Source organism: Sphaeramia orbicularis, chromosome 5 (genome assembly GCF_902148855.1).
Source record: "Sphaeramia orbicularis chromosome 5, fSphaOr1.1, whole genome shotgun sequence".
Classification (NCBI taxonomy): Eukaryota; Metazoa; Chordata; class Actinopteri; order Kurtiformes; family Apogonidae; genus Sphaeramia; species Sphaeramia orbicularis.
The window spans coordinates 41,327,782-41,354,020 of record NC_043961.1 but is presented as its reverse complement, the minus strand read 5'-3'; the positions used below and the strand labels follow the sequence as shown (position 1 = coordinate 41,354,020).

The window sequence follows — 26,239 nt, the reverse complement described above, 5'->3', positions numbered from 1 at the left end:
CTGTGGACAGGATTGGAAGGGAAAATATTTGCATTAGTGTGGAAAAGGCCTGATAAAGTCAGATTATGACCAGAGTGGAATCTTTCAAAAAGGTCAAACATCCAACTGACAACTATTTGTTGAAGATAATCTGACGGTCAATGGCATCGTTTTTGTGTGCTGTATGGCCATGTTTCCTAAAAGCTCCCAGGTCATATTTAGAATAATGTGTGTTAGGATGATTAAGGCTGTGAACTGCAGATGTGTCATCACTACCTGGTTTCATCCTCCCACACCCACAGTTCAACACTAATGTGTGTTGTTTCCTCCAGAGGGGCTGAGCAGGTTTATTTCCTCTGATACTAATTCATTTCAATGTTTTGCGCACTTTCTGTTTGCAGATCAGCTGGGGGAAGAAACAGTACCAAAAACTGATTAAAAAAAAGTGTGTGTATATAATAATAATAATAATAATAACAACAACTTGTACACACACACATTATATATAAACAATGCAGCATGATGCAGCTGAGTGGAACGGCTTTAGCGAGTGTTAACATTGATAAACTGTTGCTTTCCAAAAAGGCAGATTTACAGTTACGTGTTTACAATTTTACAGTAAAAAAAAAAACGGAAGGAGGAAAGGGGAAAAAGAGGTTGATCCACACAAAACTGCAAAAAGGGGGAGAAGTTGACATATGCAGATGTTATAGATGGAAACGGAACGTGTGCTTTAGGTTTGTCTTTTATTTTTCCTCATGAGGTTTTGTTTGAGCTCCTGAACGGACTGGATTCAGAAAAAGGGTTGGAATAAAACCATAAACATTAAAATCAGCCCAGTGTTCTGACGGCGCAGAGGGTTTAAATAAGAAAACAAACATGAAGTCATTGTTTTACAATGTCAGTGTCACAATACAGCCTTGTAGGACCCTTCTGTATAAACGCCAGCAGAACGGAACACCCCCCACATGGACCAGTCAGCGCCACGGTGGGCTGAACAATCAGGTGGAGGAAAAACTAAGCATCACAGTGTTTGTTGAAAATAAACGGACAGTTTAATAACCTTTTTTCTTGTTGTTTAAAGTGGAATAAAACCAGCCATTTGCCAGTACACTATGAAAAGCCAAAAAGAGGAGAAGAGGGATGGATGGATGGACAGCTAGAGATCAATGCATTAACTGGCTAAAGAGAGAAAAGAAGGAGGAGGAAGAGGAAGAGGGATTCACATGGGGTGGGGTGGGTGTCTGAAAGTCAGTGATCTGTCTGATAGTTGAGCCTCCCTGTCCTGGAAGAGTGATACGATCAAACAGGGAGGATGGAGGAGGAGGAGGGGGAGGAGGAGGAGGCCCCTCCCCCCTCCCCTCCCCTCTGTTATCTTCATTTGTCGTCTTTATCTTCATTGGTTTTTGTTTCTTCATTTCTTTTTCTGTGACAGTGGGTTGGACCATTCATGCTGTTGGTTATACAGAAGGGAGGTCAGAGGTCAGGAGGTGTGGTCTGACGAGAGGGAAGGAATGGGCTGTCGATGTGTATGAAGAGGAGGAGCAGGAGGAAGGAGGAGGAGCAGGAGGAAGGAGGAGGAGAAGGAGGAGAAGGAGGAGGGGTAACAGTGAAGTGCGCTCTAGTTTTCTCCATCGCCGGTTTCACCCTCATCTCCCTGGTTTTCTGATGTCCACAGCTGCACAAAAACACAAACCACCATCAGTCAGAACATCCTCCACTTCAGCAAAAGGACAAAGATGATATATCATTATCCTCATATCATAATTACCTAACTCATACACAAATGGACCAAAGTAAATGGACCACTTGAATTTAGGTGTTTCTTTTCTAACAGGGGTCTGGGATACAAAACAATAATGAAAAATGTCATAATATAGTTTTATATTGGGATAGATATCTTATTGATTATTAATATTGATGTTTCTATGACAAATCCCATCTCATGAACAGGACATCTTACAGTTGTAGACATGATGTGTCCCAATATTCATGTCCATATAATTTAGAAACATCAATATTTCCTTAAAGTTTAATGGGAGATTTTTCTTCCTTAGTGAGATGTGAAGAAACTAGATGGTTAGTTGTGGTAGAAAATTATTATTTACAGTCACAGCAGGAAAAATATTATTGAAATTTAGAGGTAGAACATTTAAAATCATAGTCATGGATAAAAAAAAAACAAAAAAACAATGTTGAGAGAAATGAAGTCAAAATCATCTCTGGGGCATTTTGGAAACAAGGATAATTTAAACCAAACTAACCAATGCAATGATATTTATCCCAATATAAAACTATATTATGACATTTGTCGTTATTGTTTTGTATCCCAGACCCCTGTTAGAAAAGAACACCTGAATTCGTGTCCACACACTTTTGTCCATTTGTATACGACTTAGGTGATTATGATATGAGGATAACGATATTAGTTATATTATAATTAATATATAATATCAAACATTCAGCCTGTGCACATGTCAATGACATACTTATTCTAAATTGGTTAAAAAATAAATAAATAAATGGAACCACTATCTTTGCTCTGAAACCAGACATCTCAAATATTTTTTACAGCCATTGTTGAAAAACTAAAGCGATAACTAGTATAAATTTCATATTCACTTCAGACACTCAAAAATCTGGGAGAAAAGAGATAACACGAGGTTTAGAGTCGGGTCATGACCACCTCGGACCCCCACAGTCTGAAGGAAACTGTCTGTGGGTTTGTCGACTCACTGCAGATAAAACTGAAGGGAAACACTAAAACATGAGCTTTGAAAAGTGGATTTACAGCTAATATCTGTATAAGGGCAGAGGAAAAACTCCATCCCTGGAATGAATAATGATCCTAATGTGATCGGTGTCAGTGGAACATCTGATTGAACCAACCTTTGTAAAGGACTCAAGTTTACACCATGTTATTACAGACATTCTGTATCATATGTTGTACATCTGAGTCTCATTTATTACTGTCCATGCTCTTAAGTTCTGTTGTATCGTATGTGTTGACATCACATTGTCAGTTGCCCGTTTCAGCTCAGATCAGTGACAACGGACCACCAGTTAGACTTTTTATACACTGCATTTATTATTTATGTACATATGCATATTTTTGCACATTTTGTAGATTCCATTCTGTGTATATTTTGTTCTGTTTTTAGCATGTGTTTGCGTCGTATGGGGCAGTACTCCATTGTCATTGTACTGTGTACATAGTATGTTGGTGCAATGACAATAAAGACTCATCTCATCTCAATATCCTGGTTCCCTCCTCTTTCCAGTTTAGTTCTGCCAGTATTTACTTTGGTGGAAACATTTGGCTTTAATATGCTACGGTTCTGTCAACAAAACCAGTGGACACAAGGATCAGACCAGTATTTACCTGAGCTCTACGGTCTGCAAAGGTTGGGGCGACACTGAACAGAATAGCCTTAAACAGAGCGTCTGGTCTGTTGTGCTCTGTTCAACCGTTCTTTAATCTCTGATTAGGGTCAGATCTGAGGGTCATTCTGAGACCAGATATAAGGGCCAATAAGTAGGGAAGGGTACGGAACCCCAGAACTCAAAGGGTCTCAGGGTCTCATGATTAAAGACCCCATTATCCAAAGGATTAGACATTATAGGCTTTCCTAATGTACCGGATAAAGAAAAACAGAAAAACAAAAATAGAAAAGTTGATTGGCTGCTTTCTCCCATGAAGCATTTTTGTGATTTTTAGTATATTTTTAGACAATTTGCATACATTGACAAATATTGGCAGTCAGGCCTGCATTCACTTTTATATTTACAAATGATGAAACAGACTATTTTCTTCTGTAGTAAGTAATCATATTTTTGTTTCACATTACTATCATTAAAAATTAGTTTGATAGTGATTAGTTCAAAACAATGCTGTTGCACTTTCAACCAAAAGAATATTAATAATATATTAATTACAGATAACTACACAGCAAATGAGAGTGGAACTCTAACCTACCTAACTGAAAAAAAGAATCAATGACGATAAAAGTATGAGATCAATAATAGTAATAGGATACTAAGGATGGTCAGGGGTGTGTTCAGGGGATAAAAGTCAACTTACTTATTAGGTGCTTGACAGAATTCTGACCATGATAATAAGTTTTACATTTAAATGGACAGAAAGTTGAATATTTGGAATAGAACAGACTTTGTTATTACATCAGCTGTGCAACAAAATTGCAGGTGGTCTCTGCCAGCAACAGTGCACTTATCATTTAAATAACAACACAATAAGATACAGACATATCTTTAAAAAAAAAAAAAAAAGCAAAAAATATAAAAGTACCCAATCAAAAAATATGTGCAGATTAGAGATATACTGTATGAAAGGCTAAGATTAAAAAAATATAAAAGTAGTATAAAATGTGCAAATGTAGTAGTAGTTCATCTTCAGACTCAGAAAACTCCACTGAAGACAAAGATCAAACAGAGCTGTGGCGCCATGACCAGGGTCAGATGAGGATTATCATTATTATTATTATTGCTGTATACTCACAGTGAGGTTGTCCCTTAGTAGCTGCATGATCAGCGTGCTGTCTTTGTACGAGTCCTCATTCAAGGTGTCGAGCTCAGCAATGGCCTCGTCGAAAGCCTGCACAGAGACCACACCAGGGTTTAGACAGATCCACGTTAGACCTGACCTGAGTGTCATGGTTGGCTCAGGGATCTGCATCAGCTTTACCCACTGTTTCATTCATCTTTCAGTCACTTGGGCCTAAAGTTAATAAAACTAAAACTGAGTTAAAAATCTAACTGAAAATCATTTAACTCTAAGCAAAATAAAAGTGACAATTTTGAAAAAGATGAAAAATAAATGAAAACCTACAATATATAAAAACTAGTCAAGTCCTCAAAATAAAAATTAACGTACTTCCCCGTAAAATAAATTAAAAAAAAAAAAAAAAGACTAAATGCAAACATCAGAAACATAACACCCGATGAGAGACGATGATTAATCGACTCAAAAAAATCATTTGATCATAATTTTCCTAAATCAAAGCTTTGTTTCCTTAATTTCTCTGCTGTTAAACATTGGTTCCACTGTTGTGTTTCACACAGACATTTATTGTGACGCACATGATACCAGGATCAACCCACAGTTGGATGTTAGTTCCATGTTCAGTTTGTGTAAGTAAGTTGGATCCAAATGTGTTGAAGACTGCACTAACAGGTTGTTTATAGATGTCACTGGACTGGTTTGGTGTTGTTTATACCTATAGATATTTTTATATATACTTTTATACTGTTATTATTTCTATATAGACATTTTCTATATATCCTTTTACCGAGAAGTATATGAACCTGTTGAATTCAGGTCTTTTTTTTCTAACAGGGGTCTGGGATACAAAACGATAATGACAAACGTCATAATATAGTTTTATATTGGGATAAATATCACATTGATTATTAATATTGATGTTTCTATGGTAGATCCTCATGAACACAACATCTTACAGCTGTAGACATGTTGTGTCCCAAAATGTATGTCCATATAGTTTATAAACATCAATATTTCCTAAAAGTTTAACAGGAGATTTTTCTTCTTCAATGAGATGTGAAGAAAATAGATGGTTAGTTGTGGTAGAAAATTATTATTTACAGTCAGAGCAGGAAAAATATTTGAGAAATTTCATGGGGTCATGGATAAAAAAAAAAAAAAATATGTTGAGAGAAATGAAGTCAAAACCATCTCTGAGGCATTTTGGAATCAATGATAACAATTTAAACCAAACTAACCAATGCAATGATATTTATCCCATCTGAAGAACTGAACTGAAGATGTCTCTTGGATGAGAGACGAAACGGTTTCAAAAGAGCTAAACCAATCCATTTGAAACGAGTAGAACTACCAGGAAGAATGATGACCTAAACAAATGAGAACCTACACAGACATCCCAATATAAAACTATATTTTGACATTTGTCATTATTGTTTTGTATCCCAGACCCATTAGGGAAAAAACACATCTGAATTCAACGTGTCCACATACTTTTGTCCATTTGTGTACGAGTTGGGCAATTATGATATGAGCTTAACAATATATACCATCCTCTATCCCAGACTAGTTGTGGCTTGATGTTGTCATGCTTCTCAGTCAAACCACAGCTGGTTGGTTATTCATGTTCAGATGAATGTGTTTCTATGGTAACTCAGGGGCTTCAGATCCATGTTGACTGTTCAGTGACAGATGTGACGCTGAGGCCCATCAGTCTGTAACCTTTCCCACCATGACATATTCATCATCCGTACTCCTACGGGGGTTCAGCTCGGAGTGTTTACCCACCGACTTGGCCAGACTGCAGGCCTGCTCGGGCGAGTTGAGGATTTCGTAGTAGAAGACGGAGAAGTTGAGGGCTAGGCCCAGTCGGATGGGGTGCGTTGGCTGCATGTCCTTCTTGCTGATGTCAAAGGCTTGCTGGTAGGCCTCCTGAGAGTTGTCCACCGTGTCTACAACACAAACCACCAAGTCTCAAACACACTAAACCAAAGGAAGCATGTAGTACTTATACTGCACAGTGTTATACAGATGTACATGGAGCATCACAGCGTTTTCAATAAAGATGTATTCGATCGTAGAGTTATGAACTGAATATGGTCACACTGACAGGCCATCAGGTTCATTTGACCACTAGAGGGAGTAGTGAGAGAATTAACGCCACTTTGACCAAAGTGATCAATGGCTCAGTCAGAAAGTGACAAGATGGGATGAAGTGTTTGAGTTGATTTGCCTTGAACATCCTGTGATGTTACTGCTACGAATACGATAAGATATACTTTATTCATCTCCCAAGGGGGAAATTTAGTCGTACAAGACAATGTGTATCAAATACAGTAAAAAAAAAAAAAGATTAAAAAATAAAAAAAAAAAGTAAAAATTTGTTAACGCGACAAAAAATATTAATAATAATAGTAAAAAAATAAATAAAGTGATGAGGATACTGAGATGATGGCAGATTACATTTACACTGAATACACTGGAAGACCTTTGAGATTATTTTTACCCAAATACACCTCATTTTTCAATCAATCAATCAAATTTTTGTTTGTGTAGTGTCACATCATAACAAAAGTTATCTAATGGCACTTTACATTTAGAGCTGGTCTAAACTAGACTCTTAAACCAAAGCCTCCTTTTCTTGTCTCAAGTATGGCAGGTAAATATAAAGGTGGGTGGCATCTATACAGACCTATGCAGAGGTAGGTTTTAAACAGGAAGAGGATTATTAGACTGTGGTATGTTAATCTACATTTTGCCAACACGTAAATAGATTAAAAACAAAAAACAAAACACTTACCACTGAAAAAAACATCAGAAATGCTGATGTAAAACCAGAAAAGCTTGAACATACAAAAAAATGGGTACATTGAACTAGATAAAATGTTTATGGCGACAAAAAACTCAAATTAAAACGTAGGGCTGTTGAATGATTTACATCCACTTTGCTTATTAAAAACCATATGTTTAATGAATAAGAAAAAATAAATTGTGGAGGTACCAGGTTCTGCTTTGGAATGAGTGTACATCTTATTGACAGATAAGACTAAATACAGGCTGATGAAAGGGCGGGGCAAACAATGCCCAACTACATTTATATATACATACAGGGTTCATACACATTTTTCGTGGTCAAATTCAAGCAATTTTAAGGCTCATTTTCAAATTTTTCCACCTTATCGCTGGAGTAAAATACATATCAACATGAATACATATACTCATTTTTTTCCACTTATTATCACAATGACGTGCATTGTATTTTGTTATAAACATCTAAAATTATGTTTCATTATAGTAAAAAGTATAGAAATTAAAGGAGAACACAAAGTTTTATCCAAAAATAAGGAAGCCACTGGGCGTTCTACAGACAAACTCGCACCGAGACAAAGATCAAGATAAAAATGTGCCTAGAGTCTACCTGAGAACACCCACTAAATTTCTTTTTTGACAAAGTTTCATTTTTCTAAAGGTATCACCTCTCTGTGAGTAGCTTTGGCTTGACATTAGAGATGCACCGATACCACTTTTTTCCAGACCGAGTACAAGTACTTATATTTGATTACTTGCCGATACTGAGTACCGATATGAGTACTTAATAATACCATTACAGTTCTTAGATACTTTTGAAAATGTGCTTTATTGTCATTGTCATTAGTCTGACTGTAACAAAGTGATGCTACTGACATTTAATGCATTGGAATGAGCATTTCTCAATCAATCCACCAGAGGGCACTGCTCTTAATTAACCATACTTGTCAAATACCATGAAGAAGGGTAAAGTTTTTTTGAGAAGAAGAAAGTCAGTAATAACAAACATGGCGAAGACAGAGGAGGTAATACTAATGTGGATACTAATATTGATATTGATGAGGGTAGTTGTCATAAATATGTCAGTAGTTTTTCACTAACTCGCACAGTCGCTCTTTGAAAATATCCACTACCTCCACGGTTCCCGGTGGTACTGCTTCTCCCGTCTGGGTATGCACAGAGATTTACAGGGTGGGGAAGCAAAATTTACAATATTTTGAGGCAGGGATTGAAAGACAGTGTATGACCAATTATTTTATTGGAAGTCATGAGAATTTATTTTCCACAAGAAAATTTACATAATAGAAAATGTTTTTATTCTATGTGTCCTCCTCCTTTCTCAATAACTGCCTTCACACGCTTCCTGAAACTTGCGCAAGTGTTCCTCAAATATTCAGGTGACAACTTCTCCCATTCTTCTTTAATAGTATCTTCCAGACTTTCTCGTAATAGTTTTGCTCATAGTCATTCTCTTCTTTCCATTATAAACAGTCTTTATGGACACTCCAACTATTTTTGAAATCTCCTTTGGTGTGACGAGTGCATTCAGCAAATCACACACTCTTTGACGTTTGCTTTCCTGATTACTCATATGGGCAAAAGTTTCTGAAAAGGTATGGATAATAGTGTTAGGTATGATTATGACATCAATATATGTTTGGTTTCAAAACAACTGACGTAGTGCCTGCTGAGAAAAAAACAACTAAATGTTCATTGTAAATTTTGCTTCCCCACCCTGTGTATATAAGATAATATGATGATCTTTATATGGCTCTGGGTACGCATCCGCTAGCTCCCGGAAATCGGACAGAATTACATGTGGAATGTACGCAGAGGATGGACAATACGCTCCATCCGTATCCATCTGTGTCTTTAACGTAACTTGCAGTTGCCGTTACTTTTGTCACCGTCGTTTCTTTAAAAAAATCTCCACATTACTGACATTACTCCTCTGCCGCGTACCTGCTGCAGTATGAGGTGAAATTCACGCTGCCATGAAGTGGTATCGGTGTGTTTGTATCTAAGCACTTTCACGAGTACGAGTATTACAACACACACTCAGTATCGGAATGATATCCGATACTGGTATTGGTATCGGTGCATCCCTACTTGACATCTAACTTGGTAGAGTCAATATCAAAAAAAGAACAAAAAACTCACATCACAGAGTTATAATTTCAAGCACTGTCAAGCACTTTTCATACCTTGAAAATCAACAGTGAAATTCAAGCATTTTCAAGGGTTTCAAGCACCCGTACAAACCCTGTATATATTAAAACAGGCTGTGCATTCAGGGTGTCAACGGTGATGCTGATGCTTATCACCATGACAATCAGAATAACCTGACTGACAACCATGGTAACCATTGTCTGTTACCGTCTCTTGGCAACCGTCTAAATGACTTGGTTTCAACGTCATCATCAGCAGGAGCTTTGGCTGAACGGATATAAATAGACGAGGAGGGTGGGACAATCAGATGATAGTTTTCTCTATTCCATGATGAAGATCTGGAGTCTATTTAAAACACACACCACCTGTCCCTGTAAACCCTGATGCTTCACGTGTCTTGTAACCCAGAGGTTCCATCTATCTCTTCACTGAAGACATCAGACATGTTGAAAAGCATTAGGAATAATTTAGCATTATCTGCAGTTGGAGACAGAAGCTTCAGCTCCTGTGAGCGTTAGTGTCATACAGGAATGTGGCAGACGATTCACCCACAGCAGGAAAACAGAAGCCATTCCACTGACCACCTGGACACAGACCTGACCACTGGGCCATAAGGCCAATACTGACCATGTCAGGGTCTGAAACTGGGTTTAACTGTAATCTATCATATGATCCAGTTTTCAGAGGGATCATGGGTGGAGTGGTGGCGGGGTGGTTACCAAGAGAATTGTCTCCAGAAATGGTGGAACTTTTTAAAAAGCGACTGTATGAGTTTGTGCAAAATTAGCAACAAATTTACAACTAAAAATCTCACTATCAACATCAGTAAAACCTCCTCTGTTTGTAATAACTGACTTTCTTCTCTCAAAAAACACTACTTTTCTTGATATTTGACCAATATGTTATTTCAGATCGGCGCCCTCTGGTGGACTGATCACCAAATGCTCATTCTAACGCAAAGGATGCACTGAAGTCTAAGGGCAGTGAAGTTTACACCAGGGGAAACAAACTTCTTTTAGTTCAGGTTCCACTTTCAGCCCAGTATGATCTGAAATGGGCTGGAGCAGTGAAATAACAGTGACAAATGTGAAATTACATTATGAAAATGCCATTGCATGCTGGGTATTGGGCAGGACAGAGACAGGAAGAGATTGAATAAACTGGTTAAGAGAGTCGGCTCTGTCTGAGACTGCTCACTAACATTAACCCCCTAACACAAACCCTAACCCTCTGTCTTAGGCTGTTCGCTAACGCTAACCCCCAATGCTAGCCCTAACCCTGACACTCTGGTCTTAGGTTGCCCACTAACACTAACCCCCTAACGCAAACTCTAAGCCTGACCCTCTGTCTTAGGCTGCCCGCTAACCCTAATGCTAACCCTAACCCTGACACTCTGTCTTAGGCTGCCCACTAATGCTAACCCGCTAACCCTAACCCTCTGATTTAGGCTGCCCGCTAACGCTAACCCTAACTTGACCCTCTGTCTTAGGCTGCCCGCTAACACTAACCCACTAACATAATTTTTGCAATTCACTAATTGATCCCACAGGTGGGGTTGGACCCTTTGGCAGGCCGGTTCTGGCTCCTGGGCCATATGTTTGACATAGCTGGTTTACACCATTTGAAACAGATGCCTCTGTTTTCATGCACTCATATGAGTCCATATGAGCCCAAACTGGATACTCACCCTTCTTGGTTTCCCCAGAGGCCACCTCTGACAGGTATCTGTAGTAGTCTCCTTTCATTTTGAGGTAGAACACCTTACTCTCCGCCTGACTTGCATTTGCAATGAGGTGTTTGTCGAGCAGACCCTAAAAAGGACAAAGGATGAGTCCATAAATAAATCAAACAGGGTCTTATGAGCAAACACATATAAAACATGTAGCACGTGTCCATACAACCAGCCTTTGAAGGATACAGAACAATATAAAACATAATTACAAAGTCTGGTATCATCTCATTTTTCACATTTTATCAACTAAAGAGTAAATGTCAGTCAGTACACACAGCACACACACTGCTTGTATTATATTTAACCCATAAAGACCCAAACAACTACTGGTGACCAAAATCATTTACCAGTATAAACTGTTTAATAAATGTTGATCCACTAATCCTATCAATATGTGTAAATAATTGTCATAAAATACAGTTTGTCATCTTTTCATGGACATCAGATAAGACTTATTTGGACGTTCAGAGGCTCTGTAGTGAACGTGGAAACACCGTCATCTTCTACAACATCGATTCAGCAGTAAAACCCATGGAGTTGGATCAATGACAGTGGATGGAGACACTGGGTTTATGTTCAGTTAATGAGATTTGACAGAAAAAGTCTTTTTTTTTTTAGTTTTCCCTGTTTGTGGTATAATTACCCTCAACTTTAATCTCAGCTTTTATGAACATCTACATGATCAGGAAAATACCTGATTTTTATTGAAGAAATGCAAAATACAGAAAATAATACAATAAATGGTAATAAATCACTTAAGAAAGGTTACAGAGAGAGAAAAAAATTATTTGTTAACTGACACAAAAGTAGCACTGGGTCTTTATGGGTTAATATAATATTGATAATATTTCTTGTATGATGAGGAGGAGAACTACTTCAAGTTGTGGTAAACAGGTGTATATTTTTATTTTAAATATGCTTTGAGTGTAGAAACACTGAAATGAGTTTAAAAAATGGAGTTAATGATCTTTTCCTTGAAAATTCAAATTATTCGATAAAATCTGAAGGTCTACTTGTTTTTACAAATCTAGATGTGTCATTGAAACAACATTAAAGTGATAAATAGGCCCAGTTTTATCCAATATGTGGTCCTTAAAAAGGCACAATCTCCAGTAGGAGATGTTTCTGATTGGCTTTGATGCTGTGGGGTTCTTCTTCCAGATGCTGACAGGTTTCTCTGTCGTTCCAGATATTAATTGGAACCTGACACATCTTTGTCTCTGGTTTGTTCATATACATTCACTAGTTAAACCTCTTATTACTGCTTTCTGTAAAGTAGCTCAGGCTTGAGATTCAGCATCACACTGAATGTCTGACAAATGTAGTTCCAGGAAAAAACCCACAGTGGGTAGTACAGTGGCTACAGATCACACTATGTGTTCCTGTTGAGGACCGAGACAGTCAATAAACCCTCAATAACCGTCATTTTACTGACATGAATTTATATGACCCCTGCAGCTGTGAAAATCAGTTGTAGTGACACAACATAACCAAAGGAAACCAAATGTCAGTGTTTCAAATGGAATCTCACTCATTCTTGAGGCACAATCATATCTCTGAAACATTCACAATTCTGGAGGTGTGTTTTACCAAGTGAGCTTTTCAATTCTACTGTCACTAGTCACTTTTCCATTGAACATGTGCATAAAACTTTACTGATATTTACTAAATGTCGAAAAAACAGAAGTGCATAATGTCGGTTTTTCCATCCACAAATGCAATGATTTGTTTATTATTGTGAGATGTCACAAGAAGTCATTACATAAACATGGCGACGAACATAAATATCAGTCGTTTTGAATCTAGAATGCTCATTACCCCTCTATTCCGTACTAAATTTAAAAATTGATTCAATTTCCTCGTGTGTCCACACATACCATACCATGTTCGTTTTAAAACTCTTCTTCTACGCTTGTTGTAACATCCCTTTTTTTGTTAACATGACTAGTTGCGCAAAAAGGCGTTTCCATTGCAGTTTTGAGTGATATACCAATTTCGCTATGTCCGAAAAGCCACCTTTTGTAAGTGCAGAAACTTTTCATCGAAAAACAAGAGTTTTGGTGAAATTGTCGTTTTTTCCATTAGGCAAATTTTTATGCACAAGTTATATTTGTGCAATTTGAGGATCAATGGAAAAGCAACTAGTAACAACCTGATGACAGATGTTCATTCTAATATCTGTTGTGATAGAACAATTTCTTGACTCTATGCAGTTGCCAGGCAACCAGCATCAGCTCCAGGAGGTTAGTGGTATCATCAATGATGATCACACCGAAGAGGAATGAGTCCTAAGGTGGATATGCAGCCAGTGTCAGTTCTCCAATGCCGCCCTGGGTCCTAATGTTAGGGTTCAGCAGAGCAGATGGAACACAATTCTGACGTTAGGGTTGAGTTTGGTTATTTTCAACCATGGTTTCAATGGTTGGCACCAGTGGTTGGTTACATGACAGACTGTATCACCACACATCCAAGTGTCTCACTAAGATCAGTGTGTTTATATTAACCCATGAAGACCTAGTGCTACTTTTGTGGTAGTTAAAGGTGGATGTTTGGGTCTTTATGGGTAAAATCTTATCTGGTTGTGGCAGATTTAGTGTTAAAGACCTGAGCTCATCTCAGCGTTTCTGTTGGTAAGGTTTTGCCATGGTGCAGCGCTATGGCAAAATCTTTGCAGCCACACCAAACATTTCATACAAAAAAAATCATCACCGGTGCACTAGACTTATTATACAAATGTATAATATATAAAAGCCAGGACAAACGTCCTGCCCCCTCAAATGAAAGTTTGCGAAGCTTCAGGAGGTAGGGAAAATAAAAATGAGTACAAAGTTTAACTTTCACTTCTGGTGTGGGGGGGGCAGGGCACGGACTGCATCACCCTGTACCTGTACTGAACGCGCAGTTACCGACTGAAATGCACGCACACCCCTCCATTTGTCATTTTAGTTTTTATTCAAGTCCCTTCAGGTTAAATAAATCTCTTCTTTGGGGGAGACGTGGCCAAGAAAACACACCTGAAAGGTTATAAAAATGATACCAATTCAGGGTGACAAAACCACACATGGGATTAAAACAGGGTCTACAGACACATCCTCAATGCCACCGTTGAAACACTGACTGCCTTCTGTCCTGGAACTTTGACACTATAGGCCACAGTAACATCCTTCCATTTAGAGAGCAAATATAAGCCCTTTCAACTGTTCTCATGTCTGAAGTCTTGATTCATTCCAGTGCTTTAAACACAGACAGGCTTCTTCCTCTTGGATAAGGGTGCCCTGAGCTACCTGAAGAATGTGCTCATACAGGGTTTGGACGAAAATACTGAAAAAGCCCAGTTTGCCAATGGGCTGATACCAACTTTCAGCACATCCTTTTAGTTCTTTCTGTGAATGTGGGCTTCATCTGATCAGTTACAGAAGGCTTTTACCCAGATCATGTGATCAGAACGTCTCTCCCCTGCAGCGTCGTCTCACTAAGACCAGCTTTGTTTCAATAAGTGCATGTAGACCTTCCCTCCAATCAGATGTTGACTTTAAACTGACTCTATCACCATAGAGAGAAAACCATATCATTTCAGCTTGAATAGAATGCTTCCATTTTGAAATAAGTTTTTTTTTTTTTTTTTTTTTTAATGGGGTTGTTTATTATTCCCTAAATTTGATGTGGTTATTGATATAATCTGTGAGCAGATGTGTTTTGAACATGCATATTTATTTCAGTCTCTTTTCTTCAGATACAACAAGAAAATATAGGAAATATGTCCACAGCCTTAAAAGACACACAAAAAATGGGACTAGATGGGTTCTAAAGGTTAAGCCAGTATTTAGTGTGAACCCTGACCCCATGACAAGAAGCAGCAAAAACCATTATAAACATCTGGTATGTGTTGAATGAACCCTGGAATAAAAAAAAAAATCAGAAAGTGAATTCCAAAATGACTACAGTAAAAACAAAAGTTTCACTGGAAAAAAACAAACAAAACAAACAAAAAAAAAAAACAGCTTCATAGTGGTTGTATTTAGTGTGACCTTTGTTTTATACTTAACATGTCTTTAATCCTTTTGTTCAGACAATATGATATTATATATATATATATATATATATATATATATATATATATGCTTTATTTTTAGCCAAATAAAAATAAGAGGCCCTCTGCAAACCCAAAGAAAAACCTTTAAATTAGTTCCAAAATCCTAATCTGTGTTGAGCAAATAAACACAATATGTAATATTCCTAATTTCATTGTACACACAATGACAACAATAAAGGCTATTCTATTCTATTCTACTGGTGCGTTGACCTGTGGGGATTCACAGGTTCTAGATGTGGTAGTTTTTATACTGTTGTGTATTCGTGCATGCCGTACCACATTTATCCAGCAGTCACCGCCAAAGCTTTCTGGGTATAGCAACATGATTGTAAGACTATTGTATTCTAAATACTAATATCTCACAAAATATTTGTTCTCTCAACTTGTTTCCGCTAGTCTGTTCCTTGACCAAAAATACATAATTATGCCAAACTCCAGCAGTCAGTTCTTTCTGGATTTTGTGTCAATTCCCAGACACACTGCACACACGCACACAGAGGCCACTTGGCTTTTATAATATAGATTCTATTCAAGTTTTAGAATAGAAAGATAAATCATACATTCTGTGTCTTGGCATTTTCAGACTTCAGTGTTTAATATAGGTTTTTTGAAATGAGGTGTTGATTTAAGTCAATTTAACACCAATTCAGCTATTTTTAATTACTAAATTGCCATTTTCACAGAATCTCTGGAAATCAACTCTATAAAAGTTAGCAAATGAGGCAGCATCATTTACTCTACATCCATCCTTACAAATAAATATTCAGCATAAGAAACATTCTTATTGTCTTGTTCAACACTAATAGCTGTAGTTCCATCCACAGTGGATTCAGCTCCGTTCTAACCCATTTTTGCTGCTGTTCTGAAAACTTCTCTTCTGGGTCACCGACATCCTGTGGTGCTTCCTGTGGCTTTAAGAACAGGACGTCTCCCTCTGCTGTGTCCTCCCTTCATTCCTACAGAACCACATTAGTGCAAACACGCTTGCATGACCTTGGATATATTATAAATCTGCGAAAGAGCCAAAAATCTGAGTCGGGGTAGATCTTTAAGCTTTGTTCTGACCTATGAAGGCCAATGTGCTAAAACTGGACGGATTGATTTCTGTGACATCATCAACTACAAACTGCTACTGATGCTTTTGATGAACATATGACACTCAGTATTTGGCTTAAACATCATCTTCCACCATTTTAAGACTCTTATTTTAATATTTTCTTAATACTACTTGAATTAAATTTTACTGAAAATATTAGATGAGACCAGTGCACATTTGAGGCCTGTTTGTACAGTATTGACCAAAAATGTAACATTATTGCATTTCTCTGTGGAGGTCTTCATAATTTCACACAAACATCGTAACGGACAGTTGCAGAGCATCCCTGTTACCATGGTAACTAACATTCACTTCTGCCTTCTTCTGCTGTTTCCATGATCTGATTCAGTCTGAGTTTATTTTTCACCCCATTAGAAAATAAATATTTGGTTTGAGACTCAAAGGAAGCACAGACTAGTTTCTATCACTGGAATAAACAACATGAACAACTGGTTCAGGTTCTGGCTCAGTTGTGTTTTGTACACAGGTATACACACACACAGCTTCATTTCCATGGCTATACACCAGCCCATTCCAAGTTTGTCCAAAAATTAACTGACATTGTTAGCAGCATGGTTATATGCTCAGGTCAGTATGAGACTATGTGGACCAACCACCACAGTCTATATCAGGGGATCTCAAAGTGGGGACCCCCCTCCCCCTCGAGGTTTGCGGGACACCAGCAGGGGTTGCAAAATGACTATCAGAAGCCTCTTGTTGTGAACCCATAGGTGGTTACGAATGATTAAGGACAGTATTGTTTCACCTGTACTTTGAAGGAAATATATCGATATTATGAGTTTTAAGGTGCATAGGAAGTGCTTTTACTTTGCAAGAGCAAAGGTTTCATTAACACGGCATGAACAACAGCTTAACAGTGACAAACAGGTAAGGCACTGTTGGGCCTACAGGTTTGACTAATGATGTCACATTAATAAAAATAAAAAATAAACATAAAAATGCCAATAAATGTAAATAAACTTGAACCCCTACACATACAACAGAACACAATGAGTAAAATGCCCGGCACCCACAATGCAATGCGGCAAATATGCCACAGTATCATTGCGTGACTCCTGTGTGCACATTTTTTTTTCATGTTTCAGTCATTTCGTGGATAGCGGGGGTTGCCAGTCTCTGACACCGTTATTTTGGGGGTCGCAAGTTTAAAAGTTTGGGAACCCCTGGTCTAGATCATGAATGGGAAACACTGCAGACAATGACTAGCATCAAAAATCATTACATAAAATACTACCCATAATCCTCCCAACTGTGCACAGATACAAAAGAACTGTTTCTTTGCTGCTGCATCAAGTACTCAAACCCCTGAAGTAAAAGTTCTGAAGTGTATGTTCAAGCCTGAGAGAAAAATAAAAGCTTTGTTTAATGCCTCTTCATGTGTTAAACCATGTGAGTGTTCTTTGTTCAGCCACAGGATAAGAGATGCGACAGCAGTCTGTACTTCAACCAACGCCATGCATAGTTTGACTTTAGTCTTCTCTATTCTTTTGTTAGCCTGTCCAAACATTTACTGTCACTTAGGGTGCTATATTGAATACAATAAAGGATTTATTATATAGTAGCACTCTATATATCTTCTGTAATTCTCCAATTGTTCCATATCTAACATATTGTGTGGAGGTTTAATAACTGAATAATAATTTTGACAGCCAGTGTGTTTTGATTACTCAGTTTTTATTTATTTCATTTATACAATGCGTTCTTTTCTCAAACATGCTGTGAACTTGCGTGCTGTGCATCTTAGCTGCTGCTGTCTTACACTTTTGCCACTTTATGTTGTTCACCTAAATTTAAAAGAAAATTCAAGGTGTTGGCCTATGTTTTGTTTTGGTTAAAATGTCTGAGAAGGGCTGTTGGAAGTTTTTATTCTCCTCTTTACTGTACATTGTTAATGTTACAGTGAACTTTAATACAAACTGCTAATTGTTGAATGGCTGTGTGTCTGTGGTGTTCCTCCACTGTCAATGTGTTGATGACATCATCATAGGACTTTTCGACTCCACTTTATTGACAGATAAGTCCATCTGAAAAAATCTGAAGTCAGTAAAGCCCTATTACAAATCATGTTCAACACAAATGGAAATATCCCCCAGTACAACATCCAAAAAAATTTTGAAAAAAGAAAAAGTGACTAACCTAAAAGGAATAGACATATTCAAAAAACGCTGATGAAAAAAAGTTGATGGAAGGTTGTATCTGTGAAAGGAATCAACATATGGAACAATCTGAATAATGAAACTAAAACAACTAAATCAAATAATATATATATTTTTTTAAATAATCGAAACCAATATGTTATGGAAATATGATAAAAGTATTAATTGTGATGCATTATATTATATGATTAGAAATAATGTATTACAATGTGTATTATTATTATACAACATATATAATTATCCTATGTTATAACATTGTATAATCTAATATATAATGTATATAATGTGCATAATATTATATGATTATGAATAATGTCTTTAGATATACAATGTATATAGTTTTGGTCAGAGTTTATTTTGTGGATCATGGAACTTTCTGGGGAGTTAATAAAGATGGGGTAAGGAGGGGGTATAGAAGTTATACTATTCGCTCCTTTTCGAATATGTATTTTTTTCTTTGCCGTTTTTGGTTTTAAATTCCAAATAAAGAAACAAAAACTTGTTTTCCCTTCCTTTTCATATTCTTCTCAGTCCTTTTTGCCCTTTCTCATTTATACATCCCCCTTTGCCCAACCACTTCTCTCCCTCCATACCAGCACATCGTTGCAGATTTCTTGGAGTTCAGTCTCGATCTTCACGCGGTAATCGCGGGCCATTTGCTTTTTCTTCTCGTTCCCCTCCGTCTTCTGCTCAATGCTAGAGATGACACGCCAGGATGAGCGACGGGCCCCCACCTAGTGGCAAAACAACAAAAAACAAAATCAAAATACACTGAATGTGCATGAGTGAATAAACAGCTGAAATAATCAACAAGCAACATTTATCTTTAGAGCTATGTGGTCGATATGGTGACAATTTAATTCAAATTAAAATAATAAAAAAATTACTTTTGTTTAAAGCATTTATCCCCTCATTTCAATCTGTAACCAAATCAAAGACAAATGCAGCAGGAATTTGAATCTGTGATAAGTAGTGGGGGCACTGATGGGTACTGATCACCGTAATAAATGGACCCCAGGGCCAGACAATTAAAGACTTAAGTATTGCTAAGCTCTGATATTATCTATGGGAGACAGAGGGCTGTCCTGCACCTGCCTCCTGCTGAATACCAGTAACACTAACCCCTAACACACTAACCATCTGTGCTAAACCCCTCCTATCTGCCCCGTTGACCCTGCACAGACCCCAAATCAACTAAAAAATGTAGGTCAACATCACCATCCAAATTTGACGCATCATGACCTTGAAAATAAAGATTTAAGGACACCCAAAGAACTCATCCCAGAGCTTCCATAGTTGCACCTGAACACCAAACATGAAGCAGATGGGATGATTTGGATGATTTAGTGAAGACTGAGAGTGTATGACGACATCCAGCCAATGAGCACAAACAGACAAAATGGAAATATATCAGAGTTACTGTTTTGGGGAAAATCCTACAATGTCTGTTCTGATGTGTTAAGGTTGAGGGTTGTTGGTCAGACAAGAAAAAACACTTAGAGTTTTCCCTTAGTCTTCATGGGTGTTTAGAGGGTGGGGTGGGAGAGGTTAGGAGTTCTGTTGCAACAGACATTTATTTTTTTACCTGTTGTTATCTTTGGGTTTTTCTGCCTTTGAGTAATTCTACTTTAAAGTCACCAGTGTTCTTCTGTTGCTGTATTAGTTTCATTTGTTGTTTTCTACTGGTTATTGTGATATCGGTCTATTCTGTTTTTCTACTATTGTTGTTACTGTTCTGTTTTTGCCTGTTTGTTTCTGTTTCAGTGTTTGTTTGTGTATAACCCCTGTCCTGTTCTCACATCAGGAAACATCTGTTCAGTAATAAAAGAATTCAATCCAACCAATTGGGGGCATTGATCTAAGGTTCAAAACCCTCTTAGATCAAAACTGTCAAGAGTACACTTATACAGGAGGACAAATACCTGAACAGGACAGGGTAAAGAAAAAAATTAGTTAATTACAGTTGTATTATTATCATAGCTGTGTACAAACAGTTTGAAAACAGAGCAGATAATATAATTCAAAAAGTCATTTAGATTTTGCTTTCTATGTTTTTACAACAGGTTTTAGATTAAGTTTTAAAACAGACTGGAGACAGAGGCTCAATCTGAGCATTTGGTCATGTGATACTGCAGAGGTTGGCGTCTCCATCATGTGACCTTAGGCTGGATTATCCTAGTCCTGTATTCAAACGTTACACACCCACACACTGACTTGCACCAACTGTTAGTAAACTTTAAAATAAATACAAATCCAGCAGACCTTGGGGTAGAGTTGAAAACATGAGGCTGCTCTTACATAACTTGTGCTTCAGAATTGCTGTATAAAAACTATATGAAGAGAAGTTACTGTAGCACAGAATGGAGTGGAAAAACAACTGAACTCCACTGAGTCAGACCCTATTCAGAGGCAGGTCTGGAACACATGTCCACCTTCTATCATGGCCTGAACAGAAGTGGACTGAGGGACAGACTAAATGATGGTGAATTCAGTCACTATTGTCTTTAAGTGAAACTCAGTACCCAAACAGGGCATATCAAAGCCATACAAAGTCAAGTGAACATATCCAAAAGCCCTTCAGGGTTGTCTAACTCACACAAGTTGACAATTCAGTCAACCATCAGTCATGCAACAGGTGTCATGTCAGTAAATATTTCACTGCATCAAAGCGACCCTTCCTGACATGAGGAACGGTAAATAAAATGTTCCCCTTTAACCCATAAAGACCCAGTATTACTTTTACGTTATTTCCAATTAATTTCTCTATATTTAACCTTTAAGTGAAATGTTACCATTTATAATCTTATCCTCTGTATTTTGTGTTTTTTCAGTGAACATCATGTATTTTTCTATATTTAATTCACTGATCATGTACATGTTCATAAAACAGGGTTCCTGTGGGTTTCTGCAAGTTAAATTTAAGACTTGTTAAGACCTTTTTAAGACTACTTAGAACAGAATTTAAAGCCTATTTCACAGCCTATTTCAAGGCCATACTGGCAAAAATGTGTGACTCCTAGAATTAAGGAACATGTATTGATTTATGCCTCGAATCCCATCGTTCTGAGTCATTTCTCACCGGGGCTGCAAAGGTAGCGATAATTGGTTCTTAATTTCAACATAAATTGTTGGAACAGGTGGAGCTGAATCAACTAATATTACTTTCTTTGCAGCTTGGACACTTAACAGACACATTTTATTACAATACAGCCAAAAAGTTTATGGCAACATAACTTCTTAAGACCTACCATATCAAATGTAATACCTTTTAAAGACTTTAAGGTATTAAATGCAAATTTTGAAATTCAAGGCTTTTAATACTTCTTAAGACCCTGCGGGAACCCTGATAAAAGCTAAGATTAAAGCTGAGGGTTATCATAGCAAAACCAGAGAAAACTGAAGAAAAAGTGACTTTTTCAGTCAAATCTCTCATTAACTGAACATAAACCCCAGTGTGCCCATCCCCTGTCATTGATCCAACTTCATGGGTTTTACTGGTGAATCAAAGTTGCAGAGGATAACAGTGTTTCCATGTTCACTACGGAGCCTCTGAACGTTCAAATGGGTCATTTCTGATGACCATGAAAAGATGGCAAACTGTATTTTACAACAATTATTTACATGTATTGATGGGATTAGTGGATAACATGTATTAAACAGTTACATCAGTAGATGTTTTTGGGTCTTTATGGGTTAAAAACTTGCAGAAGACACAGTGAAATGACATTTGTATCGGATCATTAAGGAGGCAGTCTGTTAAAACTTAAAAATGAAGGTCACTGATGAAGTTGGTTATTCACATATGCAGCGGGTGAAGTGGGATCTGATTGTAAGTGATCCATCTGATGCCAGGTCTGAACAGGAGCTTAAGTAAAAATTTCCACAGCACCTTTCACAGACATCAGTCACAAAGTGCTTCAAAGTAGGACGTCAAAGTACACAATAACAAACAAAATAATATAAAATACAGAATATCAGCTATAAACATCCTTCACTAGTTCAAAACCTGTTGAAATAATCATGTCTTTAGTAAGAGGGAGCTCAGCTCTTTGACTTTGGGTGAAGTGGTCAACATCTTACTCAGTTCTCTTTAATATGACCACCCAAAAGCATGATGCTCACCATGGAATGTTTACAGTTGATTAAAACCCACTGACAGCAGAACATGGTTACAGACATGTTTATGGGGCTTGAGTTTGGTGTGATGACACACGTTACGTCCCATATTTTTAACATTGTTAAAGAATTTTATGAGTTTCCAGGAGGCACTACAACAAAAAATCTGGAGTATAGTTCCTCTTTAGGGGGCAATTTATTGAAGTGTATTTTGTTACCTTTCTAATCTTACATCGTTTGAATCATGTGCCTTAAAGAGCAGAACTGGAACATTTACAACACATGACTCTTTTCTCAAGTCACTCTTGTTTTCTCTAGAGTATGATCAATTTCCAGTTTTGCCCATCTAGTCTGGTCTGGTCTTTAGTTTATTGAAGTGATTTACTCAAGTGACAACATTTGTCATTACAGCAGGTTGGGCAAAATTAAATACTCATCGACCACACAACAGCAACCTGATGATGGCGTCAAAGCACTTTTATAAAAGGAGTAATGGAGCTAGAATGCAGAATGGCTTCAAAGAAAGTGAAAACTGAACCAAAAGCATGAAAAACCAAGAAGCATCCCAGTGGGAAGAGGGTAGCTGAAAACCAAAAGTCCTGGCCAAGCTCATCAAGGTTCTGCTTTGGCGTTTCACAGCCAAAACCATGTACACAGGTCAGAGCAGATGTGCATGTGCTGATTCACATTCATTCAGGTTTACTGGCAGAATCCAAAACTAGCTTAATGGCCCATGGGCGGACTGTAGTCAGGACCCTCCTTTAGTCTCACCTCTACCATGGGGACATCTAATGAGTGGAAGTGTAACGCCTAATGGTAGAATCTGGTATACAAGTTTGACATTTTTACCACCGACGAGGGGGCTTCAAAAAGTTTGTGGAAAAGGGACAGTTAGAAAAAATGGTTTAAGTCCTGATGTTTATTGTTGAACATATGCTCCATCTCAGTCAATCCACTTCTGCAAGTGTTGAATCCAGCCTTTAAGTCCATCTGTGTCAAACTGAGGCCCATACCACTGAACCCATGTCAAAGCCATGTTCTTGTTGAAGCCCCCTCATATTCAACCCATTTCTTCTCTGTTGAATCTGTAAGTTCTGAGCTTGTTTGTCAGTCAAGTGAGTTCAAATAAATGCTGTCAGTGCATGCAGTGGGATTAACAGATGTAATGGAACACTTACATTACTCCATATGTTAGTATTTCATCTTACTATTGTGTAACTACTACACCTATGGTGAATGTGCTCATGTTATAAGATGTTTTATGATTCTTACTTAGTTGTGTCTGATGTGTGAATAACCTTTGACTTGGTTAGCCTTGCTCTATCTCCAATCTAACTTGCTTGAATAAATCATGCATATTCCTGTTTGTATTTATCAGTTCTGTAACCCCCCCCCCCCCCAAAAAAAAAAAAAAAAAAAAAAAAAAAAAAAAAAAAAAAAAAACAGAAGCCACTTCCAGAGACTAACTTTTAAATGTAATCTGTCTGTGGTCTATTATCACCGCCTGCCTGTTTTACTCATTTCGGAACTACTAAACTAAATGTAAACACAGGCTACAGTTAGGTTAGAAAAGTCCCATAATGCTTCAGTTATGCTGAGCATTTAGATGAAAAGTGACTAAAGATCTTAGAGGAAACAGCGGAGGGCTTTCCGAGGATGTGGTCATCTCAGTTCTGTCTTCAGGCTGATGTAGACGTGTCCTTCCCTCTGGCTGATGTAGAGCTTCTCTGTTTATACTAAGTTCACGAGTAGGCAACATTCAGATTCTCTTGATGACATTTGTTGTGATAAAAAGCAGTGATACTGCAGGAGACAGCTCACAGATTTACACACTGTTCACAAAATCTTATTTCTCTTTCCATTGTTGTCTCTGTAGTCGTTCACATCAGAATAAATACATTGTGGTTAAATAAACAGACAGTTTGGCATTGGATGTGCTTCCACTACCAAACACCTATGTGTGTTTGTGTGCATGTGTGTTTGTGTGTACAGTCAATTGGTACAATTCAGCCAAATGCAACTGTGATTTTCTTTATTAAAATGCACCCTTAAGACCATATTAACCACATTCAGTTTGAAAACTGGAAATTGGATGATATGCAACTTCATTTTTACTTGAATGATCCCAGTAACCCTAAAAAGATGATGTTCATGTCTATCAATTATATTCTGCGTCTCTACAATAGTAGGAATTCACTGACTATTGATTTTTCACAGCAACAACACGCAACCGAGCTTAAAAAATTTCAGGGGAAAATAATTAGTTGTCAGTTGGACATCATACCACGTTCTTGTAGGCAACAGACAGCAGGTTGCGCTCCTCGTTGCTAAGCTCCACCCCCTGCTCCGTCACAGACTTCATGGCAGCCGCCATGTCATCGTAGCGCTCGGCCTGCTCTGCCAGCTTGGCTTTCTGCACCAGGTCGCTCTTATCCATCTTTCTGCTGTGAAGAGAGGAAGAACGGGAAACCAAAAGGCAGCATTAGAGTTTGGAACAGCGGCTTCTGTTTACCGCATGGTTAAGGAAAAAAGTCAAACAGCCATGAGATGGTGCTGAGGCTGTAAGAACCAGCTCTGGGGTATAAGGAGACGTGTAAGGGACCCATTATTCCACTGAAAGAGCAAAGGTAAAGGTAAAGGAGAGCATGACATGTACAAATATTAGACAGCCATGATTTCACAGATTTACATCTGATTATTTATTTGACCTTTTATTGGGAACTTGCAAGAAAATCTTAAGCAAATATCCGAAAGTCTACAACCAATAAAAAATACATTATACACTGCTGAACAAAATCTTAAAGACCAGGAAATTTCCTATTTTGCAATAGTGGATCATAATCAGGTTATAAGCAGAGCTTCAAAATACAAAAAGAAGAAACTGGAGCCAGAGAAAAAAAAAAAAAAGAGTTGTCAACAACTTATTTTAACATTTATTTTAACGCAAACAGGCTGTTCATCAGCTGATCAAAAAGTTAAGACCACAGCCTTAACAAGGTAAAATTTGTGCAAAACTCAGGCTTATGTGATTTTCTTTCAGGCACTCACTGTCATGACCTCCTGGTGGTAAAAGTAAGAGGCTTTCTGTCTTTGAATGTGAAATGGCATTGTACGTCACGCCAGTTCTTATGGCATTTGGCATGCTATATGTGTGCATTTTTGACCTTTCACGTGTTATTCAGCGGCATTTGATCACGTGTCAATTTACAGCAAGATCTTCGGTTCACATAACCCTAACCGTAACCATAACATTAACCCTGACCCTAAGTGCACCGTATCTGACGCATCAATTCAGGTTGGACAGGGGGCTACTAACAGTGTGTACATACATGCGGAAAGCTTATAATGCGTACAGATAACACGCCAATTAAAGTGGCGTTTATATGTATGCAAGTCATGATATTACATTGAGGACACTGAACAACTGGAATGTGTCGCATATTTGTAAGGACTGTTTAACTGTTTTTGTGTCCTGTCTGCGGCATTCACTGACCTCTCAACAGCTGGTAATACGTGACAATATGATCTTTTCAGGTTTAATCAAAACTGTGAT

General features: G+C 37.7%; 1 protein-coding gene across 2 annotated transcripts in view; it reads right to left on the bottom strand.

Annotated features, from left to right (window-relative positions):
* Positions 1–1,011: 1,011 nt before the first annotated feature.
* Positions 1,012–26,239, bottom strand: part of ywhaba (tyrosine 3-monooxygenase/tryptophan 5-monooxygenase activation protein, beta polypeptide a) — a 37,693-nt gene continuing 12,465 nt past the window's right edge. The window contains exons 2-7 of one of the 2 annotated variants that reach the window (XM_030134492.1): positions 24,971–25,130; positions 19,164–19,304; positions 11,160–11,283; positions 6,284–6,447; positions 4,496–4,591; positions 1,012–1,657 (exon numbers count right to left, since the gene is read on the bottom strand). In XM_030134492.1, coding sequence (XP_029990352.1) covers positions 1,601–1,657; positions 4,496–4,591; positions 6,284–6,447; positions 11,160–11,283; positions 19,164–19,304; positions 24,971–25,123 — 735 coding nt within the window. In that variant the 5' untranslated portion in view covers positions 25,124–25,130 and the 3' untranslated portion in view covers positions 1,012–1,600. The remainder of the gene's footprint in view (positions 1,658–4,495; positions 4,592–6,283; positions 6,448–11,159; positions 11,284–19,163; positions 19,305–24,970; positions 25,131–26,239) is intronic. The other variant, XM_030134493.1, reaches the window with a different exon arrangement.